At 39.7% G+C, this 24,393-nt stretch overlaps 1 protein-coding gene across 1 annotated transcript in view; it reads left to right on the forward strand.

Annotated features, from left to right (window-relative positions):
* The window catches only part of strn3 (striatin, calmodulin binding protein 3), a 31,290-nt gene extending 9,238 nt beyond the window's left edge, over window positions 1-22,052 (forward strand). Inside the window, exons 2-16 of the mRNA XM_063496915.1 lie at window positions 3,710-3,813; window positions 6,095-6,168; window positions 6,708-6,786; window positions 6,925-7,083; window positions 7,672-7,810; window positions 7,968-8,103; window positions 8,334-8,473; window positions 8,564-8,742; window positions 9,610-9,657; window positions 10,524-10,645; window positions 11,386-11,553; window positions 11,631-11,771; window positions 11,863-11,970; window positions 12,162-12,248; window positions 17,382-22,052. Of these exons, the coding sequence (XP_063352985.1) occupies window positions 3,710-3,813; window positions 6,095-6,168; window positions 6,708-6,786; window positions 6,925-7,083; window positions 7,672-7,810; window positions 7,968-8,103; window positions 8,334-8,473; window positions 8,564-8,742; window positions 9,610-9,657; window positions 10,524-10,645; window positions 11,386-11,553; window positions 11,631-11,771; window positions 11,863-11,970; window positions 12,162-12,248; window positions 17,382-17,551 (1,854 nt within the window). The 3' untranslated portion in view covers window positions 17,552-22,052. The remainder of the gene's footprint in view (window positions 1-3,709; window positions 3,814-6,094; window positions 6,169-6,707; window positions 6,787-6,924; window positions 7,084-7,671; window positions 7,811-7,967; window positions 8,104-8,333; window positions 8,474-8,563; window positions 8,743-9,609; window positions 9,658-10,523; window positions 10,646-11,385; window positions 11,554-11,630; window positions 11,772-11,862; window positions 11,971-12,161; window positions 12,249-17,381) is intronic.
* Window positions 22,053-24,393: the final 2,341 nt, after the last annotated feature.

Below are 24,393 nucleotides of genomic sequence, written 5' to 3' on the forward strand. Positions count from 1 at the left end.
TTTCCACCTTCCTTTGAAAAACCACCTAATTAACATATAGTATATATGAAGCTGTGCAGTGAACACACTGTGACAGTCTGCCTTAAAAAACAAAATAAGAGCAATTATATTTACACATGCCAAGTGCTGACACTCACTGTCCAAACATGTGGTCTGTGGAGCTCAAATGCGAGCCCAGTGTTGTTGTATCTCCCCAATTATAAATCAAGTGCAGGACTCGAGGCACTTAAATTAGACAAAACACTGCTGCAGGGTTTTCTTTTGGCGGTTTTTTGGCTTGAAATTTTGTCTGTCTGACCCATAAACAAAATGACCGACAGCAAAGAAGCGGTAGCACAGCAAAAAGTGAACCAAGGTGAAGTGAAAGATGGTTAAACTTGTTTTTTTTCAAGTGCAGTCAGAGCCTTTGTGTCTAAAACCAAAATAAGGCTTTTTAAAGAAAAACCTGTTCAACAGGCTTAAACATGTAGAAAGCAATCTTTGAATCGTTGTTCCATTACTCAGTGACAACATGCTTATCAAGATAATGTAAACTGTTTTGAAAAAAACTAAATCAAAGCCTGTCTCTGTGTAGACTCACTACTAGCATAATGTTCCACATCATAGCACAGCAGAGATCCACATCAGATACAAACAGGTGTTGACAGACAATAAAGAGAACCAACATGATTGTTAAGTTCAGGATAAGAAGTATGGCTAATGTAGATATGAAACCCCTACTTGTAGCCATGAAGTAGCTTTGCTGAGAGATGACCATACATCTATCATATCACTCATGCAACCTCTGAAAGTTAAGGGAAACCCTGAATTTAACTGCAAGTTCTTAATTTCCTATTGAATATGTATTAGGGTTGTGTCATAACATATTTATACCTGTTATATAGGCAAAAATGTCATGATATAGTACTATAAAATGTCACAATATCATTGCTATAGCAATGTCTTGTGTTTTCATTCCATAGTCCGGACAAAGAGACAAGCCCAGGCATGTCTGAGAGCAAGAACCGCTTGTCACCCTCCAATGACTATTTGGTCCCTAAAAATGGAGCTACTTCCGTGACAGGAAGAGCAAATTGAGGTTATATAGTGGAAAAGCAGAGCTTTTAAGCAGCTGGTTAAAAAGCTTCCCAAAAATTACAGTATAGAAAATATTTTTTTCAGTTTTATTAAGTGACAGTCTTGTGCAGGCTCCTGAGTTACAAGGCTAATTTACTTTTGGTTATTGTTAAACTAAATTTCTGTGTCCCTACTATTGTACTACAGTGCTTGTTTTATGCTACCATAGTTGTGACCACCTGTTTAAGTATTTGCCTACATACAGCGATTTACAACCCACGCAAACTTGTTCCTATGCAATCGTCCAAAAATCCAACAGTGTAGGGCAACTGTGCAGATGTCAAATGCTGATTGGTTGACAATAGTGATGTGTCCGTCGCGAACGAAACGGCTCTTAGAGCCGGATCTTTGAAGTGAACGATGCGAGCCAGCTCCTTATTGGGAGCCATGTTTTGTTTTGTTTTTTTCTTTTTCTTTCTCTCACCCTCTCTCTCGCACTTTTTTCCCGCTTCACTCCGCACACGAGCCTTGTGCTTTGCGCTGGGAAGAGGGGGGAGGGGCGGTAGTTACACTTGCAGTAGCACAGGAACAGAGCCGGAGGGAAAGAGAGAGAAAGAGAGCCAGGGACAACAACGTCACATTAGAAAGGTATAGTGATCATCCACAACTATTTTCAGTTGCAGATGATAAAGGATTCCGAAAGTTTATTCATGAAGGCCTATGTGACAGAGAATGTGCATCTTCTTTTTGTTTTCATATTTTAATTTATATTTTATAGTGTTGTGGTTTGCAGTGTTTTGTGTTGTTTCACTTTAAATTTGTTTAAAAGGAAAAAGCTGAGAATTTAAATAGTTAAAACTTGAAATGTAAATAGTTGGTTTTTGTATTATATCATTTATTTATTACATTTTATGTGGAGTGAATAAATAAAAGTATATTTACGGTGGCCCCTAGAGACAAAGCACGTACGAACTCCAAAACACGTACAAACCCCGAAGCACGTACAAAACACAACAGAAGTGCTCCAGGATGCTAGGGGCAGTGTTGAGCTTTTGTTACCTAGTGGCTACACAAGCCAGGAAGTACCAACGACCACGTAAATTAACTTTTTTTTTTAATTATTTGAATATATATGAGTGCTTGTGTATAAATACACAAACAATACACATATACTTTCAATTGTGTAATTTAAGTGATCTAGGTAGATCTGTTTTGGAAGTTCAGTTAATGCTAGAAATGTGTTTTGGAATTTGTACGTGGTTTTTGTAGTTTGTACGTGCTTTGTCTCTAGGGGCCACCGTATTTATTTATATATAAACATATATAAATAAAACCACGGGTTTTTTTTTTTTACATTAGTAATTCCTTTTGTGCATAATTTTATATTGTTGTTAATAATAAATTAATTAAAGCAACAAAACAACCTGAAGAGCCGGTTGGGAGCCGAAAGAGCCGGATCTTTTTAGTGAGTCGAGCCGAAAGAGCCGGTTCTCTAAAAAGAGCCGGAAATCCCATCACTAGTTGACAAGTAGTCCTGAAGAGTGAAAATGGATGATACAAGCAGTCTGTCTTATGCTCTTTAACATACAAAAAGCTGAAGTGAAACTGAGCGTTAAAAACAATGAAAAGTGTCCACCATAACCAGTGTCTGCACTTTTCATACCGTGTTTTATGATCTTTAGGGTTTCTTTTTCCTCATTTCATCCAGTCAGGGTGAACTCTGCTGTCGCTTTTTCCAACATTACAGTTTGGGATTTTCAGAGGACTACATGGGAACAAGTTTGCCGGGACTGAAAAACCCCTTTTGGTAGATCCCTACAGGCAAATACATATGTAAATGGAAATAAATGTACTAGCATAAATTAAGCAGAAGGCAGCGACACACTTCTCCTATTCCAGAGTTCACTAGGAACAGAAGAAGCACACTGTGCCGTTCTTGTAACGCTGCGTGCATGCATTTACAGCTTATACCATCTAACACACACTCACGTACATATTCTGGTATGTCAGAGTGATCTCGGGGGTTGCCGTGGAGCTGTGGCTGTCAGTCATAGAGCTGGCCAATCATAGCGGGGCTGAAATAGTGTGGTTTGTTATGTAATCTTCTTTCTCACGTCCCAGTTTAGCCCTGACCACTCTCTCCTTCCCACTCTTGCTGTCTCTTTCAATCTGGGGGAGGACCTTTGGTTTTCCTGTTACCAGGCCATGTCATTATGGGCATGCTGGCAGAGAACACTCTGTGTATAAATGGCTCTTGGGACCTATTAGTGTTGGGTTTCAAGAGCAGCTGCTGGACTGACTGACAGACAGGTGTGGTTAGTCAGACAGGAAGCATTGCTTTCTGACAGGTGAGAGGACTTCACTGGTCAAAAAGAGCCCAGAGTCTAGTAATTCTAACTGATCATCATCTTTCTTTCTTGTCTTTGAGTTTCCACGCAAAACGAAAGAAATATTCTAATATGTGGGTAAATTTGCAGTACAGTGCGGGTTTATGGTCAGATTATGAATCATCACTGAAATTCCATTAAAGAAGAGATTTTTATTACGTACTGACATGTTTCATCCTGTAATTAAAGGTTTTTAAACATTTGAAATGAATAATTATACTGTAAACTGAACTCCTCATTAATGCTTTGTTTGTATGTTTCTCCAGGCGAGGATAGCCTTCTTGCAGGGGGAGAGGAAGGGCCAGGAAAACCTGAAGCATGACCTGGTTAGAAGAATAAAAATGTTAGAATATGCATTAAAGCAGGAAAGGTAAGACACAGAATCTTCTTAATATTGTAGGGTCTCTTTACCTTACAATATAACATGTCTTGAGGTGAATTGTGTTGTTGTTAACTGGTGCTGTGTAAATAAAATTCAGTTGAATTGTTGGTGATCTGTAGGGGTTAAACTGGACTTCACACTGAAGGCTACCAACTATAACTTTAGATCACTGCTGATCTTTAAAAAAAAAAAAAAATCCTGTTAGATTTTTAATTTCCTTATTTTCAGTGCCATGAAAAAATATTTGCTGCCTTTTTGATTTCTTAGTGGGGTTTTTTCCTCGTTTGTCAAACCTAAATGTTTCAGAAGATCAAACAAATTGTTATACTAGACAAAGATAATCCAAGTATGTACAATATACAGTTTTGTCACAAAGTTGACCTGTTTGAAAAAGTATTTGCCTCCCTTGTTAAATCATAAAGTAACAGAGATTAACCGCATTTTTTGGAAATCTGCGTTTGATTTCACTAGCCACATCCAGGCTCCAAGAGGGCAACAACACTCCTGCAGGAGGTTGCTAAAGAACCCAGAACAACTCCAGGTCTTACTTGCCACAGTTAAAATCAGTGTCCAGGTTTCAGTAATAAAAAAGAGACTGGGTAAAAATTGCACCCATAGAAGAGTTCCAAGGAGAAAACCACTGCTGGCCAAAAAGAACACAAAGGCTCGTCTCACATGTGCGAAAAGCATCTTGATGATTCTCAAGACTTTTGGGAAAATACTCTGTGGACTGATGAGACAAAATTTGAACTTTTTTGAAGGTTTGTGTCCTGTTACATCTGCTGTAAAACTCACGCAGCATCTCATAAATCATCAACAGTCAAACATGGTAGTGTGATTGTCTGAGGCTGCTTTACTGCTTCAGAATCATAAAAAGTGCTCTGTACCAGAAAATCCTGGTTTCCAGCCATCAATTCATCCCTGAAGCTCAATGCACTTGGGTTATGCGATGATCCAAAAACACACACGCAAGCCCACCTCTGAATGACTTTATAAAAACAAGAAAACAAACAAACCCATAAATAAAATCAACGTTTTTGAGTGGACTACTCCGGACTTAAATCTGATTTTGCTAAATAAGTCATTCATGCTAGAAAACCCTCCAATGTGACTGAATTTAAACAATTCTGCTAAAAAATAGTGGACCAAAATTCCTCCACAGTGGGAAGAATCCATTGCCAGTTTTTGCTGCTAAGGGTTGCACAACCAGTTATTAGGGTTTTTTTCTTTTTTAAATATATAATTTTTTGCCTTTTAACTGGCTTTATTGGATAGAAACAGCAAAGATCGACAAGAAAGTGGAGGGAAAGAGAGAGGGAAAGACATGCGGCAAAGGGGAACAGGTCGGACTCGAACCTGGACTGGCCGCTTTCAGCCATGCGGCATATGGTCGCCTGCTCATCTGACTGAGCTAAACTGGCGCCCAACACGTTGTTAGGGGACTATTCATTTTTCCACATGGATAACTTTTTCAGTAAAATCATCTAAAACGGTGTTTTGTTTTGTTTTTTGTACGAGGGCTCTCTAATATCAAAATTTGTTCAACAATCTGAAACTTGTGACAAATATGCAAAAAAAAAAAAAAAAAGAAGTCAAGAAAGGAGCAAATACTTTTATTTCACTGTGCCGAGTCTTTCACTTCAGTTTGCAGAAGGCTAATTCATTCACAGTCATTGGCATGCTTGGATAGCTTGTCAGGGTTATGTTGTGATGGATTAGAAGCTTGTCTTTGGTTGTGTCGTCTCAGTGTCTGCCACTTGCTTATTTTCCAAGCAGCACAGGTACTCTGAAATATAGAACACAGAAGTTAATATACCAAATAACCTGGACTAGTGTATTAAAGGGATACGTTTAATTTGTTTGAATACAAAGTTAATTAGCTTTCTATAGTTCTGCTTCAGACTGCTGTTAAATTACTGCTTCGTTCTGTGATTCTTGGGTTGCTTTTGTGCACTAGTGATGTAATAGATTATTTGTATACTTCAGATTCTTTCTGTTTCACTGATAAAGAATCTGCCAAAGCCTTCTTTCAGTTTCATCTGTTTAAGGCATTTACATTTTCAAATTATTTTAATGTAAACTTTTGCTACGGTGGAAATCTGTTTCCCTTCTCTTAGACCACACACTTTGAGCTTTTTTCACTGTTTTGGGGGTGACACTGATGTGCAGAAAATATTTCAATGCATTAAAAAATATGTTATGTTAATTTTAATTTTTAACCATGTTAATTGATTGGTTGATGATTAGTTTCTCTTTTTTCCATTTTCAGAGCAAAATACCACAAGTTAAAATATGGAACAGAGCTAAACCAAGGAGAAATGAAGATGCCAAGTTTTGAATCAGGTATGATGTATGATGTCATACTCCCCTCCACTAATCTCTTATTGTACACATGCTTTATATTCAGTGTGGCCTTTTATAGACTGCATATAAAAGATGTAGGTTCTTAGCCCCTGGGCAGCATGGTGGTGCAACGATTAGCACTGTCGCCTCACAGCAAGAAACTACTGCGTTCAAATCCGTCACCTGGCCAGGGTCTTTGTGTTTGGAGTTTTCATGCTGTATCTGCATGGGTTCTCGCTGGGTACTCGGGCTTCTTCCCACAGTTTAAAGACATGCAGTTAGTGGGGTTTTGTAATAAACCGGAAACACATAAGCATTAAACACTGTGATGTAAATCCATCATCATACGCAGTTCTTTAAAATGTTAATTGTTAATTGGAATTGGATAAGCATAAGAAGATGGATTGATGGATGGACTCCTGACCTTTCTCTTAGACTTGAAGTAACTCACAGCTTTAAATACAACTGATGAAAGCCATCTCTGTTTTGTGTTCAGCAGGCAGTGCTGTATAAATCACTGTTTCTGTTTTTGTCCTTAGACACCAAAGATTCAGAGGTCTCTGCTGTTCATGCCAACAGTCAGCTCACCTGGAAACAAGGAAGACAGCTGCTCAGACAGTAAGAACATTTGAGCACTTGTATTTGCAGTGGAAGCAAAATGCTGAAATCATTTTTTGAATTAATTTGTTAGCAAAAATCAGTATTTGGCCAAATGATGTGTAGTTTACAGTGTGCACGTGTTTGTTTGGCGGTCAGGTACCTACAGGAAGTCGGATACACAGACACCATCCTGGACGTTCGTACTCAGAGGGTTCGCTCTCTGCTTGGCCTGTCGGGCTCAGAGCAGAATGGATCTGTGGAGAACAAGAACCTGCAGCACCTGATCAATGGGACCGAGCGCCGCAAGGACAAAAGGTACAGACACACGCACAGCTGAAAGCGATCAAGATAACACTGTGAGCTTATATTGTTCACATGCAGTACTAGCCAGTACTTTACTGATTTCAGCTTTTGTGAAAACCGCTCCAGTAACAAAAAAACATAAAACAGCAAAACAAACACAAATTGTTAGTTCCTGTGTAACAAACTGCTTACTTGCCTATCTAGAATAACTTAATTCAGCATCAAGCTTCATTCCTTTGCTCTCAAGGCTTGATTTTGTTTCATGCTCCACTGTAAAACATGGATTCTCACTGTCCACTGTTGTGTTTACCATCTCAACATGAGCAGCACCACATCCCCTTCCTCTCATGCTGGTCAATGGGTCAGTGTTTATATTATTCTAGCTACATCTGAATCTAACATTTGCCTTAAGTTATTATAACCATGACCTAGCCTTTGCCTAAGATAGTGGGCCCGAACCCAAACCTAACCTAATATCGCTTTCACATGAAAAGGAGCCAAGTCTCCCCAGTGTGACATCTCCCACCATACTGACAGTGCAAGCACAAACACAACCCAGCAGACAAGCTTAAGTGTAACAACATTGGTGTTTATATCCAGGAGTCCAGGTGATGTTCTGGAGACTTTTAACTTTCTGGAAAACACAGAAGACAGCGATGAAGATGATGATGAGGAGGGGGACCTGATGGATGACATCAGCACTGACAAACATCACCGAGCCAAGAAACATAAGACCAAGGTAAACAGAGAGCAGGCAGCCCCTTTTAAATCACCACTGTAGTTCTTTTCCCCTGTACCTCCTTCCTTTACTCTGCCGTCCTTCAACACCTCTTCCTTAATTCTTAAATTGTGTTTTGGTTTTTTTTTTCTCTCTCTTTACTCTCCTGCTATTTTAGGTGGGAAACGAGGGCTTAGCATCAGAGGATGATGCCGACACAGAGGAGGCTCTAAAAGAGTTTGACTTCTTGGTGACGGCTGAGGATGGAGAAGGGGCGGGTGAGGCTCGGAGCTCCGGAGACGGGACAGAGTGGGGTAAGAGATGTACATGAATCCCACTGATTGTAAAGATATGAAGGCTGTGTCCTTTGCTCTGTTCTTGAATGTTATTCACCTTAAATAAACAAATGCAAATTGTAAATTATTGATGATTATTTTTCCAATTAATGAATTGTGTGGCTGTAAAATCATTATGACAACAGCTAATGAATATAATCTTGTAATAAAGAAGTACAGTGTATTTATTAAAGCCTCTCACTCTGCAGCGGAGCCTCTACCATTTCCTACTGGCGGGGGGAAGTCCTTCTTACTTGGGGGGTCAGACGATGTGTTGGAGAGCGTGCTGGGACTGGGTGACCTTGCCGACCTCACAGTCACCAACGATGAAACAGACTATGGCTATGATGTAAGGAAAAAAAAAAAAAACCTAAGCTGCAGTTTAAAACTCAAACATTCTTTAGAAATTGCGCTAACATTGACATCTTCTTTTCCTCAGCTGCCGTCCAGTAAGGAGTCTTCATTCAGGAAGACATGGAACCCCAAGTACACGCTAAGGAGCCACTTCGATGGTGTCCGAGCACTGGACTTTCACCCCGTTGAACCCTGCCTGGTCACCGTGTCCGAGGATCACACCCTTAAACTGTGGAACCTCACCAAGACCGTCCCTGCCAAAAAGTAGAGTAACACCAGATGTACACATAAACCTCCAAGCAGAACTACCAGAATAATCAAAAGACTCTGGCATAAATTACACCAAAATATATAGTCTGAGGAGCTTGGAAAGAAAAGCTTCTTCAGTTCTGAACTGAAGAAGCTTCTCGGATGAGAGGTGAAACGTTTTCAAGGAAACTTAAAGAAGTCCAGACTCTTTTCTTTTCAAGCTCCTTAGACTACAATGACCTGGATGACTGAGAACCTTCACACACACCGAATTATATAGATTTATGTAAAATAAGACATTGCCTTTACTTAAATAGCCAGCACCTGAACACCTTGGTCTTTGCTGCTATGATCCCAATGGGACCTTCTCTAGTTACAGCATGATTATGCTCGTTTCTCTTAGCTGAACAGTTCTTGCCATGACTGGGATTACTGCAATAGTTAAATAAGGCTGTTTGCTCTATACCAGCATTTCTAAAGGGTATCCTAAATTTAAAAAAAAAAGAAGAAAAAGTTCAGTCGGTTGAGAAAAGAACGCTCAGCATGGACAGTATTTCCTCATCACATAGAAAAGCTTTTATTCACTCTGCTTCAGAGGAAAATCCTCTCCTTACAAACCTGGCAGATCCTTTCTGTATTAGCATCTCATTTTCTCCTCATCACTGCGTTTCCATGGCACTATTTTGATCAAACTCACACCACAAGCTTCTGATGTGTCAGTGTCTTACAAATAATCCCTTTAAATAATACCCCTCAGGACTTACTGTCGTACAGTGAAAAACAGTCACTGCCGCCTGTAACAGAGTTGAAGAAGAGTCTGTTTGATGACGAAGTAACAATCTGCTTGTTTATTTCACTGTTGTTGTTGTTTGTTTTTTCCAGAAGTGCCTCTTTTGATGTGGAACCGATCTACACATTCAGAGCCCATGTGTATGTATCCAAACACACACAGTGTGTCTAAGACTCTATTTGACTTGATGGTTGAGGTTCCATGGTGTTTTTAACTTTTTCAAGTTACATCAGATTTGTTCACGTTTTAAGTGACACAAGTAATATAAAAAAAAAAAGAAAAAAAAAAAAGGTAATTTCAGACCTGTGGTGAACTGCTGTTGGCAGGAAGACAGAAATTATGCTTTTTAGTGGCAGCAGCTATGAATAAATGAGCATTACTAGTGATTAAGACTGACAGACACCCTGTAGCTACAGTATGAGAATAATCTCAGCAGCAGGAAATATGTCTGAGAAAATGTAAGTCAAACACCAGGAAAAAATGTTATAAAGTAACAGAAAAGTGTTTAAAAAAATCTGGAAAATTTAATGGACCAAATTGCCAGATAATAGTAGAATTAAAAATAACTAAAATCTTTGAATGAAATGCAAATAAAACACTAAATCAAAATAAAAACTGTATTAAAATATGTCTGAAAAGTTGTTTTGTTTTGTTTTTTTAATATTTAAAAAAATAAAGAATTTGATTAAAATATCAGAAAATGTCTTTAACAAACAAAGCCATTAACTGTTTAAAAATATTGGTCTAAAAACTATCAATATCATGTTTGGACAAACTAGATTTATAGAACGTTTTTGGTATATTATAGTTATAAAGGTCTTTTCACTGCTCATGTCTAAACTTGCTAGATGTTGATCTCACTCACACTCTTTGTGAGTGTAAGTGAGAGATCTCAGTAACCAGCAGGATTAAATGACTGTCGAGGTTACGTGTTTGCACTTGACATCATCCGTAAATATTTGTATTGTATCAAACCTCTGGTGATGATGCTCTTTTCTCTCTTCAGTGGACCAGTGTTGTCATTGGCGATGACCTCCAGTGGTGAACAGTGTTTTAGTGGTGGTCTCGACGCAACCATCCAGTGGTGGAACATCCCCAGCTCAAATGTTGATCCCTACGACACTTATGGTACACACTATTTCACTAAGTGAAAGGGAAAAGGTTTAAGTAGTAGTGAGCCCTGCTATAGTTTGGAGTGGCACTAACAAAAAGAGGAGAGGCCAAGCTGAAGATGGCAGAGGCGGCTCAGGTTGGGCAGATATGAAAAGTTAGAGCGACAAGGCTGAGATGTTTGGGCATGCAAATGAAGCTGCTAGGCAGGAGGAAATGGGACCACAGAGAAGATTCATGCTGAGTGTGGACATGCAGAGGGCTGGTGTAGCAGAAGGGTATACTAATAATGGGGAGATGATCCACTGTGGCGACTTGTTATGGTAACAGCCAAAAGAAAAACAAGTAAACCGGTTGTCTCCTTTCATAATGATCTCCTTGTTTTTTCAAAAATATAGATTTCTTAGATTACCTCACATGGCTCTGCTTTCCCCCAAAATTTTCTTTTTCTTTTTTTGTTTTATTCTTGGAATCACGGTTCCCAAGTTTGTTTGTTTTTCTTTTAGGTCTGCTCCTATTAAGGCTGCTTTCCTCATGTCTTTACTTTCTGAACAAAATGCTGGATTTTAAAAAATGTCTTTACTTGGGAAAAATACAATTTTTGGGAACATTTTATTTCACAAAACCTTACAAAGACACCAAAAATGTCTTCCCTTTGTTAAAGTTTTCTCTCTCAATTGGGAATATTTGTCAGTTAGATGAATGTACAGTTATAAAAACAGAAGGCCCCTCTCATTTCTTATCTCTCTTCCAATCAGATCCAAGCGTCCTGGCAGGTTCCTGGTTAGGACACACGGACGCTGTGTGGGGATTGGCATACAGCGGTATCAAAAACCGCCTCCTGTCCTGCTCGGCCGACGGAACAGTGAAGCTGTGGAACCCAACAGAGAAAAACCCCTGCATTAGCACTTTCAATACAAACCATGGTAAGAAGAAGAAAAAGGGTGCACTTCCTGCAGGAGGGGGTTTGAACAGACTCGCTGATGTTTACATCTGTCAACAGAGCATGGGATCCCCACATCAGTGGACTTCAATGGTTGTGACCCTGCTCACATGGTGGCATCCTTTAATAGCGGAGACGTGGTTGTGTATGACCTGGAAACTTGCCAGCAAGCACTTGTGCTCAAAGGACAGGGAGATGGCAGTAAGAGCACAAACAACCATGAACAGATATGAGGTGTGTGATGGGTTTTTGAGGACAGTAAACAGTCTTATCCTTTTCTCTCCCTCCTCAGCTCTGTCGGGGTCAAATCATATAAATAAGGTGGTGAGTCATCCCACGCTTCCAGTCACCATTACTGCTCATGAAGATCGACACATCAAATTCTTTGATAACAAGTCAGGTCAGTCTGCAGCTACTCCCCAGCTGTGTCCATCACTCCAAAGATGGTGAGCCTGATTGGTGAGATCAGGTTTCACAGCTCCCACTTCACAGACACTGTGTACAGAGTGACTCAGAATTATTTTGACTTGAGAAAAATGAGTCCTTCAGGCTTCTGGAAGTGCTTAGGTGTGCCTTGTGTCCTCTGTCCAGGTAAAGTGATTCATGCCATGGTGGCTCATCTGGATGCAGTGACCAGCCTGGCCGTGGATCCCAACGGCATCTACCTGATGTCTGGCAGTAAGTCTCATAAAAGTCTTCAAGGAGCTCAGAATAAAGCATAGAATTTAATTTAGCTTTTTTAAAATTAAATTCTGAAAGTTATTACAGTTCTTCATGCGTGCTGTAGATGGTGACTAGTGAAGATTGAAAGGTTATCTATTAGGGCTGGGTATCGTCACTGATTTCTAGAATCGATTCAATTCCGATTCACAAGGTCCCGAATCGATTCGATCCAGGATTTGATCCGATTCTATTCTATTTGAATCAGGGAAATTTTGCCTCAGACAGTCAGAAATATTATAATTCTGATCATGTATCAGTGCATAGAAAAATATGGATATCTATAAAAAGAAAGCTGACACTTGCGAGACTTTATCAAAGGTGTAAGCATCACAGCAGATGCCTTTGTGTCAAAGAAACAGCATAAAACACAGAAAAACATGAAAACGATTTTCCTGGCCTGGGATTTTATAGCAGATGACCTTAAAAATATTCTGCAGTAGATCAAAAACGAAAGAAAGCCATTAATCAACATATGAACATTACATGATGCTGCTGAAGTGAAGCAGAGCAAAGTTACAGAGGTTTTATTAGAGACACAGCTAAGGGTTTTGCAATTTTGCATAATTTTAAAAAGCTTTAATTTGTTCAGTAGCCTACTGAACAGCAGAAATTAGGTTTTCTTTTCCGAAGTAAGTAAAAGGAAAAAAGAAACAGCGGCCGACAGCGCTGTAAACAACGGTAGTGGGTGATAAGCAAGCGAATAATGCAGAAAACAGAGATTTTTAGATGGGAAACTATTCCTGAGAGAGGGAGAGAGCTGTGCAGGAAGTGTGATTTTTATCTTGGTGGAAGCAAAACAGCAAGTAAGAGGGAATTCATAACGATGTTTATGTGAAGCGAAATGTGAAGCGTAGTTTGGATCTTTTTGCTGCGGGTTCAGTCAATATTGTTTGGAGAGAGATAAAACAGAATCTAGCGCAAAAAGGACGTAAACACAAAGCGCGAAACACCAGAATCGGTGAGCTGTCGGCTTTCAGTCCCGACCGTGTTCGTGCCGTCAGGTGAGAAAGGCGACATCTCACTGATTCTGATGCGTCGGCGGGTCCGCTCTTTGTGTTTACATCTTTGTGCAGAATCCGTGTACCTGCTCTCATTTACTGTTTTAGCTGTTTGGTGGTTGTTGAAATTTTGTGAGGTTTAACCTGAGATTCTGGCATTTCGGGCAAAATAAATTTATATTTAAAAATTGATTAGGGATTTTAATGAATCAATATCACGTTATCCAAGCTAGAATCGATTTTAATCGATAAATCGATAATCAAAACCCACCCCTATTATCTATGTAAGTTAGTTCAACTTTGCTTTGTACCATTACATGACTGAGTGTTCTCTTTTAGTCTATTTACTTGTACAGCACATATAGCATTGATTATCATGTGTGTTCAACTAGGACACTTGCCTCACAATGGCTTTGTTCACACCTTTAAGTCAAATGACCTGCAGTGCTATATATTTGGCCCCGTCTGCGTATATACCCCTGTCACCACAGTCATTCCTCAATCCTTATGCTCCTCACCTCACCATGAACACTTCATTTGGCTAGCTGGCTTTTCCATGTGAGGAGATTTTTGACTGAGACCAAAGGGCATGCATTTTGTCATGAGCTCTTTCACTCGGGTCTCGTTAGTGGAGAAAGTCCTGGGAGGTGCTGCTCTTACAAGGCACAATCCTCTTCTCAGAGTCCTTTGACCCAGTTTTAGAGTCGTCAGACCAGTATGCTGCCAGTCCTGCTGCGCGGGCTAGCCAAAACAAAACACCTGTTTTCTCTGTTTCACCGTACAACTAAGAAGCTCTCCTCTGACAGCTGAGAAGCCATTTATGTTTTGTGAGGTTTTCTGATAACGGTTAAAAAAGTCTTTTTTTTTTCTTTTTTTCTTTTTTTTTTTTTTCTCAGGACTAACCACTACACGTATCAATCCGAAATCTACTCATTTCACTGTGTCTGGCTATAGACAGGATCTGGAAAAAGCTGATTTAGTTAATGCACCACCTATAGATCCATCACTGACAGTTTATTTGGCCCTGTCTCACAATCCAAGCACAGGTGCCCCCACAGCTCTTCCATCCAAGATTTTCCACATTTCATTTAGACATTTAGACACATTAATCAGGCTTAGTGACAGAGCTCATGGTGCGGGCATTCCCCATCTATGTTTGGATCACTGGTTCCCCAGACAACCCACTGGTGCCTCTCCATATTGAGGTCAGATGTCTTTGGCCCAAGTTCTGTTCAGGTTGTCAGCCCCAAAAGGTGATGCACTTTCCTATCACAGTCTGATAGGCACACCCCCACAAAAAACACTTTTGGTGTCTCAGGTTGTAACATTCAGTTTTGGTGATGACATCAGCCGTTCACACTGATTTCCATCCACTGTTTCACTCTGTGTACTTTGACCAAATGTACTAACTAGTGGTGCAACGGATCAAAAATCTCACGGTTCGGATCGGATCACGGTTTTAAAGTCACGGATCGGATCAATTTTCGGATCAGCAAAAAAAGAAAAAAAAGACAAAAATTCTACTCGCCTTTTACTTATTTAAGTATTTTTTGCCTATTAAAAAACATTCAACTGAAGACTTATTCCACGCACTTATATAAAACAAATTAAGGTGCAATATGGACATTATGGACCATGCTGGGCAGCCTCTGCATCCTCTGCACACGGCCATAAACAACCAGAGGAGTCTGTTCAGTGACAGGTTGCTTCTCCCAAAGTCAAGGACCAGCAGACTTAAAAAGTTATTTGTCCCACACGCCATCAAACTGTTTAACTCCTCGCTGGAGGGGAGAGGGAGGGGAAACAGGGACAGAGGAGGGGGGAACAAGTAGCTGTAGTGCCTTTTCACTGTGCAATAGTTTTTGTTAATATCCAACGGTGTAATAGACTCACAATACTTAAAATGTGCCGTCCCCTTGTATTCTTATTCCTATTTATTCTATTTATCCCTTTTGTATTCTCTGTATTTATATATGTGTATATTTGGTATATTTCTGCTCACATTCTGCAACTTCTGTTGGTGCTGTGCTACTGGAAACTGAATTTCAGTTTGAACCCACCCGAGGGATAAATAAAGTTTCATCTGTATCTACCACTCCGCTGTGATATGACGAGCGGTCACGGTCACGTGGCTTTCCGTTGCCCTGGAGCTCCACCCATTTGTAGTTTGAGCAACAGAAGATGCCTGGGACAGTTCAGCCATAACTTTAAACTTCTCCTGCTCATACATGCTTGGAAGGATCTTGTCACTGAAGTGGACACGCAACGAGATATCATAGCGTGGCTCAAGCACGTTCATCACAGTTTAAACCCCTTGTTTTGCACAACAGACGACGGCCTCCCGTCTGCAGCTAAACACCCCATTAGCTTTAGTAATAGCTTTAGCCCGGTCGGACTGGGCAGCAAAGGGCTGCTTAAATGCTGCAAACTCCTCTGCTCCGCTACTTGGACTGAAGCGCTGACCATAACTACCGCTTGACAGACTGACCGCGCGCACCATACGAATACTTTTTTTTTCTTTTTCGAATCTTCGGATCACGTGCGTACCGAACCGTGGAGTGGGATCGGTTCGGATTTCGGATCAACCGTGATCCGTTGCACCACTAGTACTAACGAACTGTCAGCTCAATGTGAGGAGTGGTCACATCTTAGCCTATTTGGACAATTGGGGTTTGATAGCAGGATCCAAAGAGCAGGCTGTGATGCGGGTTTCACTGGTCCTGTCACACATTCAAGTACTCAGTTTCTCTGTGACCTTTCAAAAAATGCCTGCTAACCACAAGTCAGCAGGTCTCTTGTCTTGGGCTGGAAATATGCTCAGTTTCCAGCTGTGGATGTTTGTCAGGGCACAGAATAGCTGCACTCAGTTTCACTTGGGGCACAGACTGCATTTCCACATAATATTGCAATTTTACATATTGGCCAATAAAGCTTTATCTTCTAGACACACAAAATATAAATGGATTTCCCTAAAAATTGTTAGGTGTAATTATTTGAGTCCTTACCAAGATAATATGAAAATGAAATTTAAAAATAGTTTTGTTTTATTGTCACGAGAAGTCTTGGATTACTTGCTCTGCCCAACTGCAACTTCCCTGTTGGGAAACAACAACCAGCTGATCCGAGTATACTGCAGTCTGGTGGACAAACTATCCAATGGCAATCCTCATAACATGGTTGAAGGGTCAGAACAATTACATTCTATTGTAATCTCTTGTAAACGCTACGTCCAGATGAACAAAATCAACTTTTGGAGAATTACATTCTCTTCCACTAGAGGGCAGTAAAACTACCTATTCTAATTAAATAGAATGCCAACTGCCAGTAAAACAGAAGACGAAGAAGAAATGACATAATTGTCATGCTGTGAATGAGACAATGCAGTGCGTAATAGCAATAGATAAATATTTGGAAAGAAAAAGTAGTCAATCTGACCTGGGTCCCGGAGAAAATTCTGACCCAGATGAATGCCCTAACATGAGTAGTGGTCAGAAAGCAAAAAAGGTACACTGGGGACAAACCGAACCAATTCCACTATGCCTGATGCATGGGGGAAAATGATCAATGTGCTTTTTGTGACATTTTTGGTTTGATGGTGTGCTGTGTGATTTTTCTAATGTAAAATATGGGCCGTGGCTCCAAAGGGTTGGGAGACACTGTGCAGACAAATCTGGCAGTGGTTAATTTGAAACATTACAGAGCAAGCTAATTTTATAGCTATTTAAGCACAGAGAGCTAGAGATTAATTAGCTGACCTCTTTCACTCACTTTCTATGTACATAAGATAGTTTGCAGTTAGTCCAGGTAGCAGCTAAGATAGATTAGGCTGACATCTCCCAGCGTAGGGTCAGTTTTTATCACAGAAACTAAGCACATGTGCCTTCGTAAGTTTCCTGCTTCTGCTCATGTTATGGCAGTTAAGGCAACTGTATGACAAAACTGTCAGTGCATTCAAGATTTTAATCTAACATTAATCATTTGTTTCTATCACTTCTCAAGTCAAAAGAAAAGGAAATGAGTTTGGTTTGTGCAATTAAGTTACTTTGTAACAACATTGACATAATGGCTTACATTTTTTTCTTCTCCTCAGGTCACGACTGCTCTCTGCGTTTGTGGAACCTAGACAGTAAAACGTGTGTTCAAGAGATCACAGCTCATCGTAAGAAGAGCGAGGAGGCCATCTACGATGTGGCCTTCCACCCCTCCAAGGCCTACATTGCCTCCGCTGGAGCCGACGCCCTTGCCAGAGTCTACGTATAGACGAGGAAGAGAAGATTTAAACAACAAAAAAAAGAAAAGAATAAAGAGGAGATGACCTCGAGGTGAGGGATACAGAGACAGACAAAGAGAGAGAGGGGCTAGTCTGTACACAAACAGGATTCAGGTCTGTTCAGGTCTCTGAACACAGAATATATATTAATATGAAAGACTGGAGAATCTCCAACGGACAACCGAACAAACACACAGGTTTCTTACACAAATTTTTAAGTTAAGAGGTGGAGTGGTGTGATCTCCCTACAGCTAATTGAAGAAACAGCAGAAACGCGTTTAATGATCAACTTGGAGCAGCTTGCCTGAAACCCATCTGGCCCCTCACAAATCCCTAAGGTAGCTTTGACACTACATGCCTGTCCCTATTCATTAACACTACTGTGACTCCTGATCCCAGACAGGAGAGCTGGAGCTGAGGGCAGACGTAAAGGAAAAATCCCCCCAAAATTAGACCTGGTCAGAGCTGGCCAAGGAAAGCAGCCTGACATCTAGATGAGTTAACCCATCGCTCTTTTATTTCTTACTGTTGTCATTTAGCATCGTAATTCGGCGGTCAAATGCAGCACATTAAACTGTGGAATCGTAGCACTACAGTCTACATGTTGTGGGGACATTTTTGCACCTTTCCCCTGTTTCTCTTTCTGTCCCACTGGACTCAATGCTGAGAACTGATTTTTACTCATTTGGTAAATGTTCAGGCGTGTCTGAGAGGAGACAGTTACAACTCGAAAAATGGCCCTTGTAAGAAGTTACCTGGAATCTGTATTGAATTCACCCCCATTTGGCTAATTTTTCTCCAATAATTCTACTTTCAAGGCAGTTTAGAGCAGGCTTGCAGTCCCGAACAGTTATAATTGGCTGCCAGTGTTTTCTCTATGTTTGTTATACATTATAAAAGCTCTATTACTCCCCAGGTGTTGAAGCTTCAGTGGCATATGAAACCAAATCTAAGCACAACTGTAGTGCATTAAACAGTCTGCTCTCCCAGTCTGACACTTCACATGAGGTGATACAGCTAGAAATGTCCAAGAGTGGAGCATTCTAATGAGTCTCCAAAGTCTGCACTTTCTTCTACTGTAATCCATTTAGTAGAGCTAACCACTAGTTTAACTAGCAAAAATATAGAGTAGCAAAGAATTCGAGTTGAGTACAGTTTTGTACTGGCTCGCGCCTGCCTCAGGAGAGAGCATATGTAAAACATCCTCTCATTACACTAATCTCCTGTCTAGACAAAACAGTCTGAAGAAACAATTTTGACATTTTCATGGCTGTGCTAAGCTCTGGTAAAACAGGAAAAACTTAAACACCAGTGTCTTTGTTGTGCTTTGTACACACTGCTTCTTCACAGTGTTTACGTGGAGAAGAGCGTTCTGTTCAGATCTTTTTTGTGTGTGTGTCACATATCCCTGATTGGCTGGATTCATGTGAAAGAAAACTGAAAAGCTACAAGCAAACATCTGACCCAGGTTTCTGAATGCGGCCAGCTACCTGCACAGAAACAAAAAATTGAACTATGTCATAGACTATCATCAATCTTCAAATGCCGAAACACTGAAAAGTAGCAGCTTTTTAAGTTGATTTTAGACGTTTGGCCTGTTCAAAATGATTTCCAAGTTGCAAAAATACCTAGTAATCAAGTGTTTTGTGTGTAGTCTAATTCATATGTGCTTGAGTTTAAAGTGTATTTTAATTAGCTGCTCAAAAAACATTTGCCAATTTATAATCATACAACATCTAAGCTGTTCCACTGGTGGACATTATTCGAGATGCTCGTGTCCCAACACAGGAAGCTGTAAGCTGTTCTATGTATCATCCATAGTATGATCAGAATAGGGGTACTTGTGTCCATGTAAACACTCCTCCTGTCACAGCAGCATCTGTTTAGTGACAGTGAAATCATATTAGCCACATTAAACCCTGCTGTAAGACTGCCTGAGGAACTGTACTAAAGAGAAAGCCCGGAGGTTAATCAGATGTTGGAATCACATCTGAGGGGGATTTTTCCTTTAAACCTTCAGAAACGTCAACCTGAGAACAGAACATGTGATGTTTGAACTTTTTTCTCTCTTTCACTTTTTAATAATTAAATCTGAACTAAAGCTTCTGCAAAGCAAGTTTTACAGTTTGTAAATGGGGAAAAATTAAGAAGAAATATGTTTTGAGCAAACAGAATGGATTTAATATCAGATTTTCTTTTTGCCTCTGAGAATGTTTTGGTGAGAATGAAAGTTTGGTTAATACTCACCGACCTCAGCCTCCTGCTGGGCCAATCAGAGCCCCACGTTTAACAGTGTAACAAGCGGAGGATTCAGCATTACTGTAGTTACATATTTTTGTTTGTGTAAAACAAATCTAGTTTTTATAGTCCTTTTTAATTCTTTTTAAAAATCCACAATATAGTTACTGCCACAATGGATGACCCATCAACCAAAAACCTCACCTCAGTCTGATATGTCAAGATGTCTGGCTTCCGTTTTGGGCCCTGATCTCAAATCATGTAAATACAGGAACTGCTGCTGCTGAGTGTTGAGACAGCTGAGGAGAGGGTCAGCTGTATCTGTTAGCGTCTGTCCTGATGTTAAATATCAACCTTTAATATACATTTGTCCATTCGAGCTAATGTCTAACATGGCACACATTCCAGTGTGAAACAGCAGCTTATCACAGTGATAAGGTGTTTGCTCCAGAGGGTAGAGCATGCAAGTCCAATATCATCAACTGAAAGACTCCAAGCACAAGATACATTTTAATTACTCCACAGTGAAACTCTTGGCGTCTTTTACACAACAGCCTTGGCATGTTAACTATTAGCTTTGTCTTATCCTAGCATTAGTTTTAAAAAGTTACATTTTTAAAATACTTATTTGGCATAAGAAAGTTACATTTATATGCCAACTTAATGCTGGTGTAAGACAGAACTAATTATGTCCTTTAAAGAAATGTACAAACAAAATTAATTTGCATAGAAAATGTAATCCAAGCATACAAATGCAGACCTATGAATAAATGCAAGGTGCCAAATGCTTACTAAGTCATTCTGTTCATTCTAATTTACACTGCAGTATCTAGTCTTTGTCACTGCAGCCGATAAAAATCACTGGGGGGGAAAAAAAAGTCTGACCAACTCCTTCCTAGGCCAGTCTTATATGACCTTGTTTATGTAGACTGGATAAAATGACGTGAGGTCATAGCAAAAAGGTTTTACAGGTGAGAACTTCTTGAACTACAAATACACAACTTGCTGAAATGATGCCTTTTCCCCACAGTCAATATATATGACATCTAATTCGCTCTGTTTGTTTGTTTTTTTTGATTTGTTTGTTTTTTAAGAAATGAACTTTTAAAATGTTGTGTACACTGTACACATGAGCAGTTTGTTATAGTATAATACAGCTGCCATAAAGATCATTTTGTTATGGCTGTAATTTTTTTTTGTTGATATCATCTGAAGGGGAGGTCATGGGTATAAACTACAAAATATCATCATGTTGAGAGGTGTTTCTAATATTCTGACCCATCAAAAGTAGTTTTTTATGATATTTTCTGTACACTCACTTGTGTCAGAGTTCCACATTTTATATGTTGAACCCAAAGAACTGACTCATTTGTATACGCGTACACACTCTTACACATGCAAGTATGCATTTTTGACACTATCACTATAAGTGGAATATTCTGATATTTGTGAAGACAGATCTTACAGCAAGGCAGCTGTACTAAACACCATCCGTGTTTAGGTACCTATAATAAAGTGGTCACTGTGGGGTTTTTTTTTTGCTTTGTTTTGTTTTTTAAAATTTGTTGATTAGTAATAAGCAAATTTAATTTATGTAAAAACAAGTTTTGTCCTCAAACAGGTCAAAGAATAGTTTGATGTACACACATTTGAACACAGGGCTGCTCCAGTTAAAGGCCAACTTCCAATAACAAACCGGCAAATAATTGGTTTAATGAGCTGGGAAATGGTACCTGAATGCAGCACGAGCTCAGTTCGAGTGTGAACAGGTGAAGTTACAGCTTTGTTTGGTTCAGGCTGAGACTTCTGCTCCTCCACCTCCATCATATCGCTTCAATCTTTGAAAAGCTGCTGTCTCACTGGCTGGCCCACAGGGGGAAGTCTAATTTGTTGTTCTGGTTTGTTACGATCCACAGTTTTATTATTATTATTGTTTTATTTTTTAACTTGAAAATATTTGTAACACGAGTATCTCCTGACTGATCACAAGTCCAAACTATTTTTTTCTTTTATTTTCACCAATGCTACAGTTTACCGTGTAACTCTCGTTTGTGTAATGCATGATTAATACAATAAAATATTTTTTTTAGTCTTCCGAAAAATGAAAAAAAAAATTCTGTTTGCGAGATTTGATGAGTTTTGTGTTTTGTTTTTTATTTACAAACTATGAACAGCAGATTTTAAAGGCTGTACCACATAGAATACGGCTGTTGAAATGTACATAAAATGTCTATAATAACTATTAAACTGTGTACCTGTACAACACCTGCTGCCTGCTCTTCATTCTGTAGGAAAACACTCGGTGTGTTCAATAGATTGGAGTTCCTGTGGTCCATGTACCATCAAATTAAAATTAATTAAATTTAGTCACTGCAACATTTAAGCAATTTATTGGAACACTTGTCTGTAAGCTTTGCTGTCTGTTCTACAGCAAAAGCACAGGTGATACTGATACAGATGACTGCTCTTTCTTGTGCTGTTTCATTTTCAGGCAGCGATAAATCAAATGTCAGGTGGTAAAACCACCTGAAGTGATGTAAGGTGCTAGTGTTGGAGGACTTGCACTAATGGAAGCCAGAGGTTTTGTTTATTCAGATAATATAACTCTTTCTTCTTTTCTTTTTTTTTGTCATTGGACAGTCATACTTAGTACGATGGTACAACTAAACTGGAAACTGTCTCACGTCAGTGTATGTCAGCACGTCAGCACACTTTCAATGGAGCAACAGTAGAAGACGATCAGCAGCTCCTTTCTGAGGATTTTCAGAAAATGGAGAGGCTGTTGGGCCTTCTTTAAAACCGCCAAGGTGTTTAAGCTCCATTGGAGGTCTGTGTCTATGTGCACACCCAGGAACTTGAAGCTGGCCCCCCTTTCCACGTCCACGGCTGCAGCAAAGACTTCCTGCCCCTGAAGTTGATTGCCAGCTCTTTTGTCCTGGTGATATTGAGGTCCAAGTTGTAGTTTGCACACCAATCCGACACTGAACCTCAACTCTGTATGCTCTCTCATCACCCCCAGAGATGAGCCCCACCACGGTGTAATCATCTACAAACTTATTGTAGTGTCTGGCTGGGTACTGACACAGTCATGTGTACAGTAGGAGACTCAGTACACAGCCTTGTGGAGAGCCAGTGTTAAGGCAAAGGGCTGGGGAAAGATGAGGCCCCACTCTAACTCTCTGTACATGGTCTGAGAGAAAGTCTCTGATCCAGCAGCAGGTGGTAAAAGGAAATCTGATATCCAGCAGATATCAGTCTGTCCGGGAGTATCATATTAAAGGCAGCACTAAAGTCAACAAAGAGCAGCCTGGCGTGACGCCCCTGTTGTTCCAGGTGGGAGATGGTGGTGTGGAGTGTTGTAACAATGGCGTCTTCAGTTGATCTGTTAGCTCTGTATTCAGTGGTAATCTTCAGGCACAGGCATCATGTTTTCCTCTGTTTTTAACAATAATGACAATTCAAATGAAGAATAAACCAGTGATCATGTTAACCTGATCTATGAAAAAGTCGTTTGTAAAATTTCATCTCAATCGAAAGCTTCAGTAAAATTGCCACAGCTGTGAAGTTGCTATACACAAATACCAGGTGAAATGGCGACAGACCTGATCTGATTCACATCCTGTGAATCAGAAAGGCACACACACTCATCATGGGCATAAATGGTAATTTTGAGTGTTTAGTAATGTCTTTGAACTGCTCTTTTTCCAGGGTGAAATGATTGTATATTATACATCTTTAAAGACTTAAAAAGAACTCGATGTAGCACTTTGAATTTATTTTGGGGGATTATCTCCAATCCACACAGGGTTAAGTCAGATAAATCTATTTTCCCTCTCTTCCTGTACTTTCTCTGTCTGTTTGATAATAAATGCTTGTATCCTCAAAGGTGGACGTACTGTAGTGGTGTGTGATACTGCATGATGATGCAATCATCATTGATATGCCTAAATATGAATATTATCTAATGACCACTGAACAATTAGTTAACGTGACACTTCCCTCCCAGTTTTCCACATTTTGATTAACTGGGTCAGTGTGCTATAGAAACAAAACTCAACAGTTAGTACTAAAGGATTATTATGATCACCCATTTTCATTTTTGATGTGTACTTTTTTCAGTTCCAATAAAACAATTGAACATGCTTCATTGGGTTGAATACATTATTTGAATATATAAACAGGCTGCTAAAGACACTAGTATAATAACCACCACTTTGAAAATAAACATTAAGTCATGCTGGAGCAAAATCATTCTCAATATTCAATGATTTGTGTGTAATCCTGACTCGCATACCAATCCACACACAAATACTCCACAAAGATCTGACAGGGGTCTTAACCTTGAGCTAAAGCCTAAGTCTCTGCTGGGCTCTCTCTCCAGCTCAGCAGAAGTTCAATAAAGAATGAAAATAATAAAACCATGGTGTTTTGCCATTGTGGTTTATTTTTTACTTTGGATGTATTCATCAGCACACAAACTTCCTTCTGATACTTTTATCCAAAGCTCCTGAAGCAATTTCCTTGATAACATCTTCAGCTTGTAGTTTGTCCCAGTTTACCAGGATCAGCCTTTCCCCCATCTAGGCACTGTATT

This window comes from Pelmatolapia mariae, linkage group LG16_19 (genome assembly GCF_036321145.2).
Source record: "Pelmatolapia mariae isolate MD_Pm_ZW linkage group LG16_19, Pm_UMD_F_2, whole genome shotgun sequence".
Classification (NCBI taxonomy): Eukaryota; Metazoa; Chordata; class Actinopteri; order Cichliformes; family Cichlidae; genus Pelmatolapia; species Pelmatolapia mariae.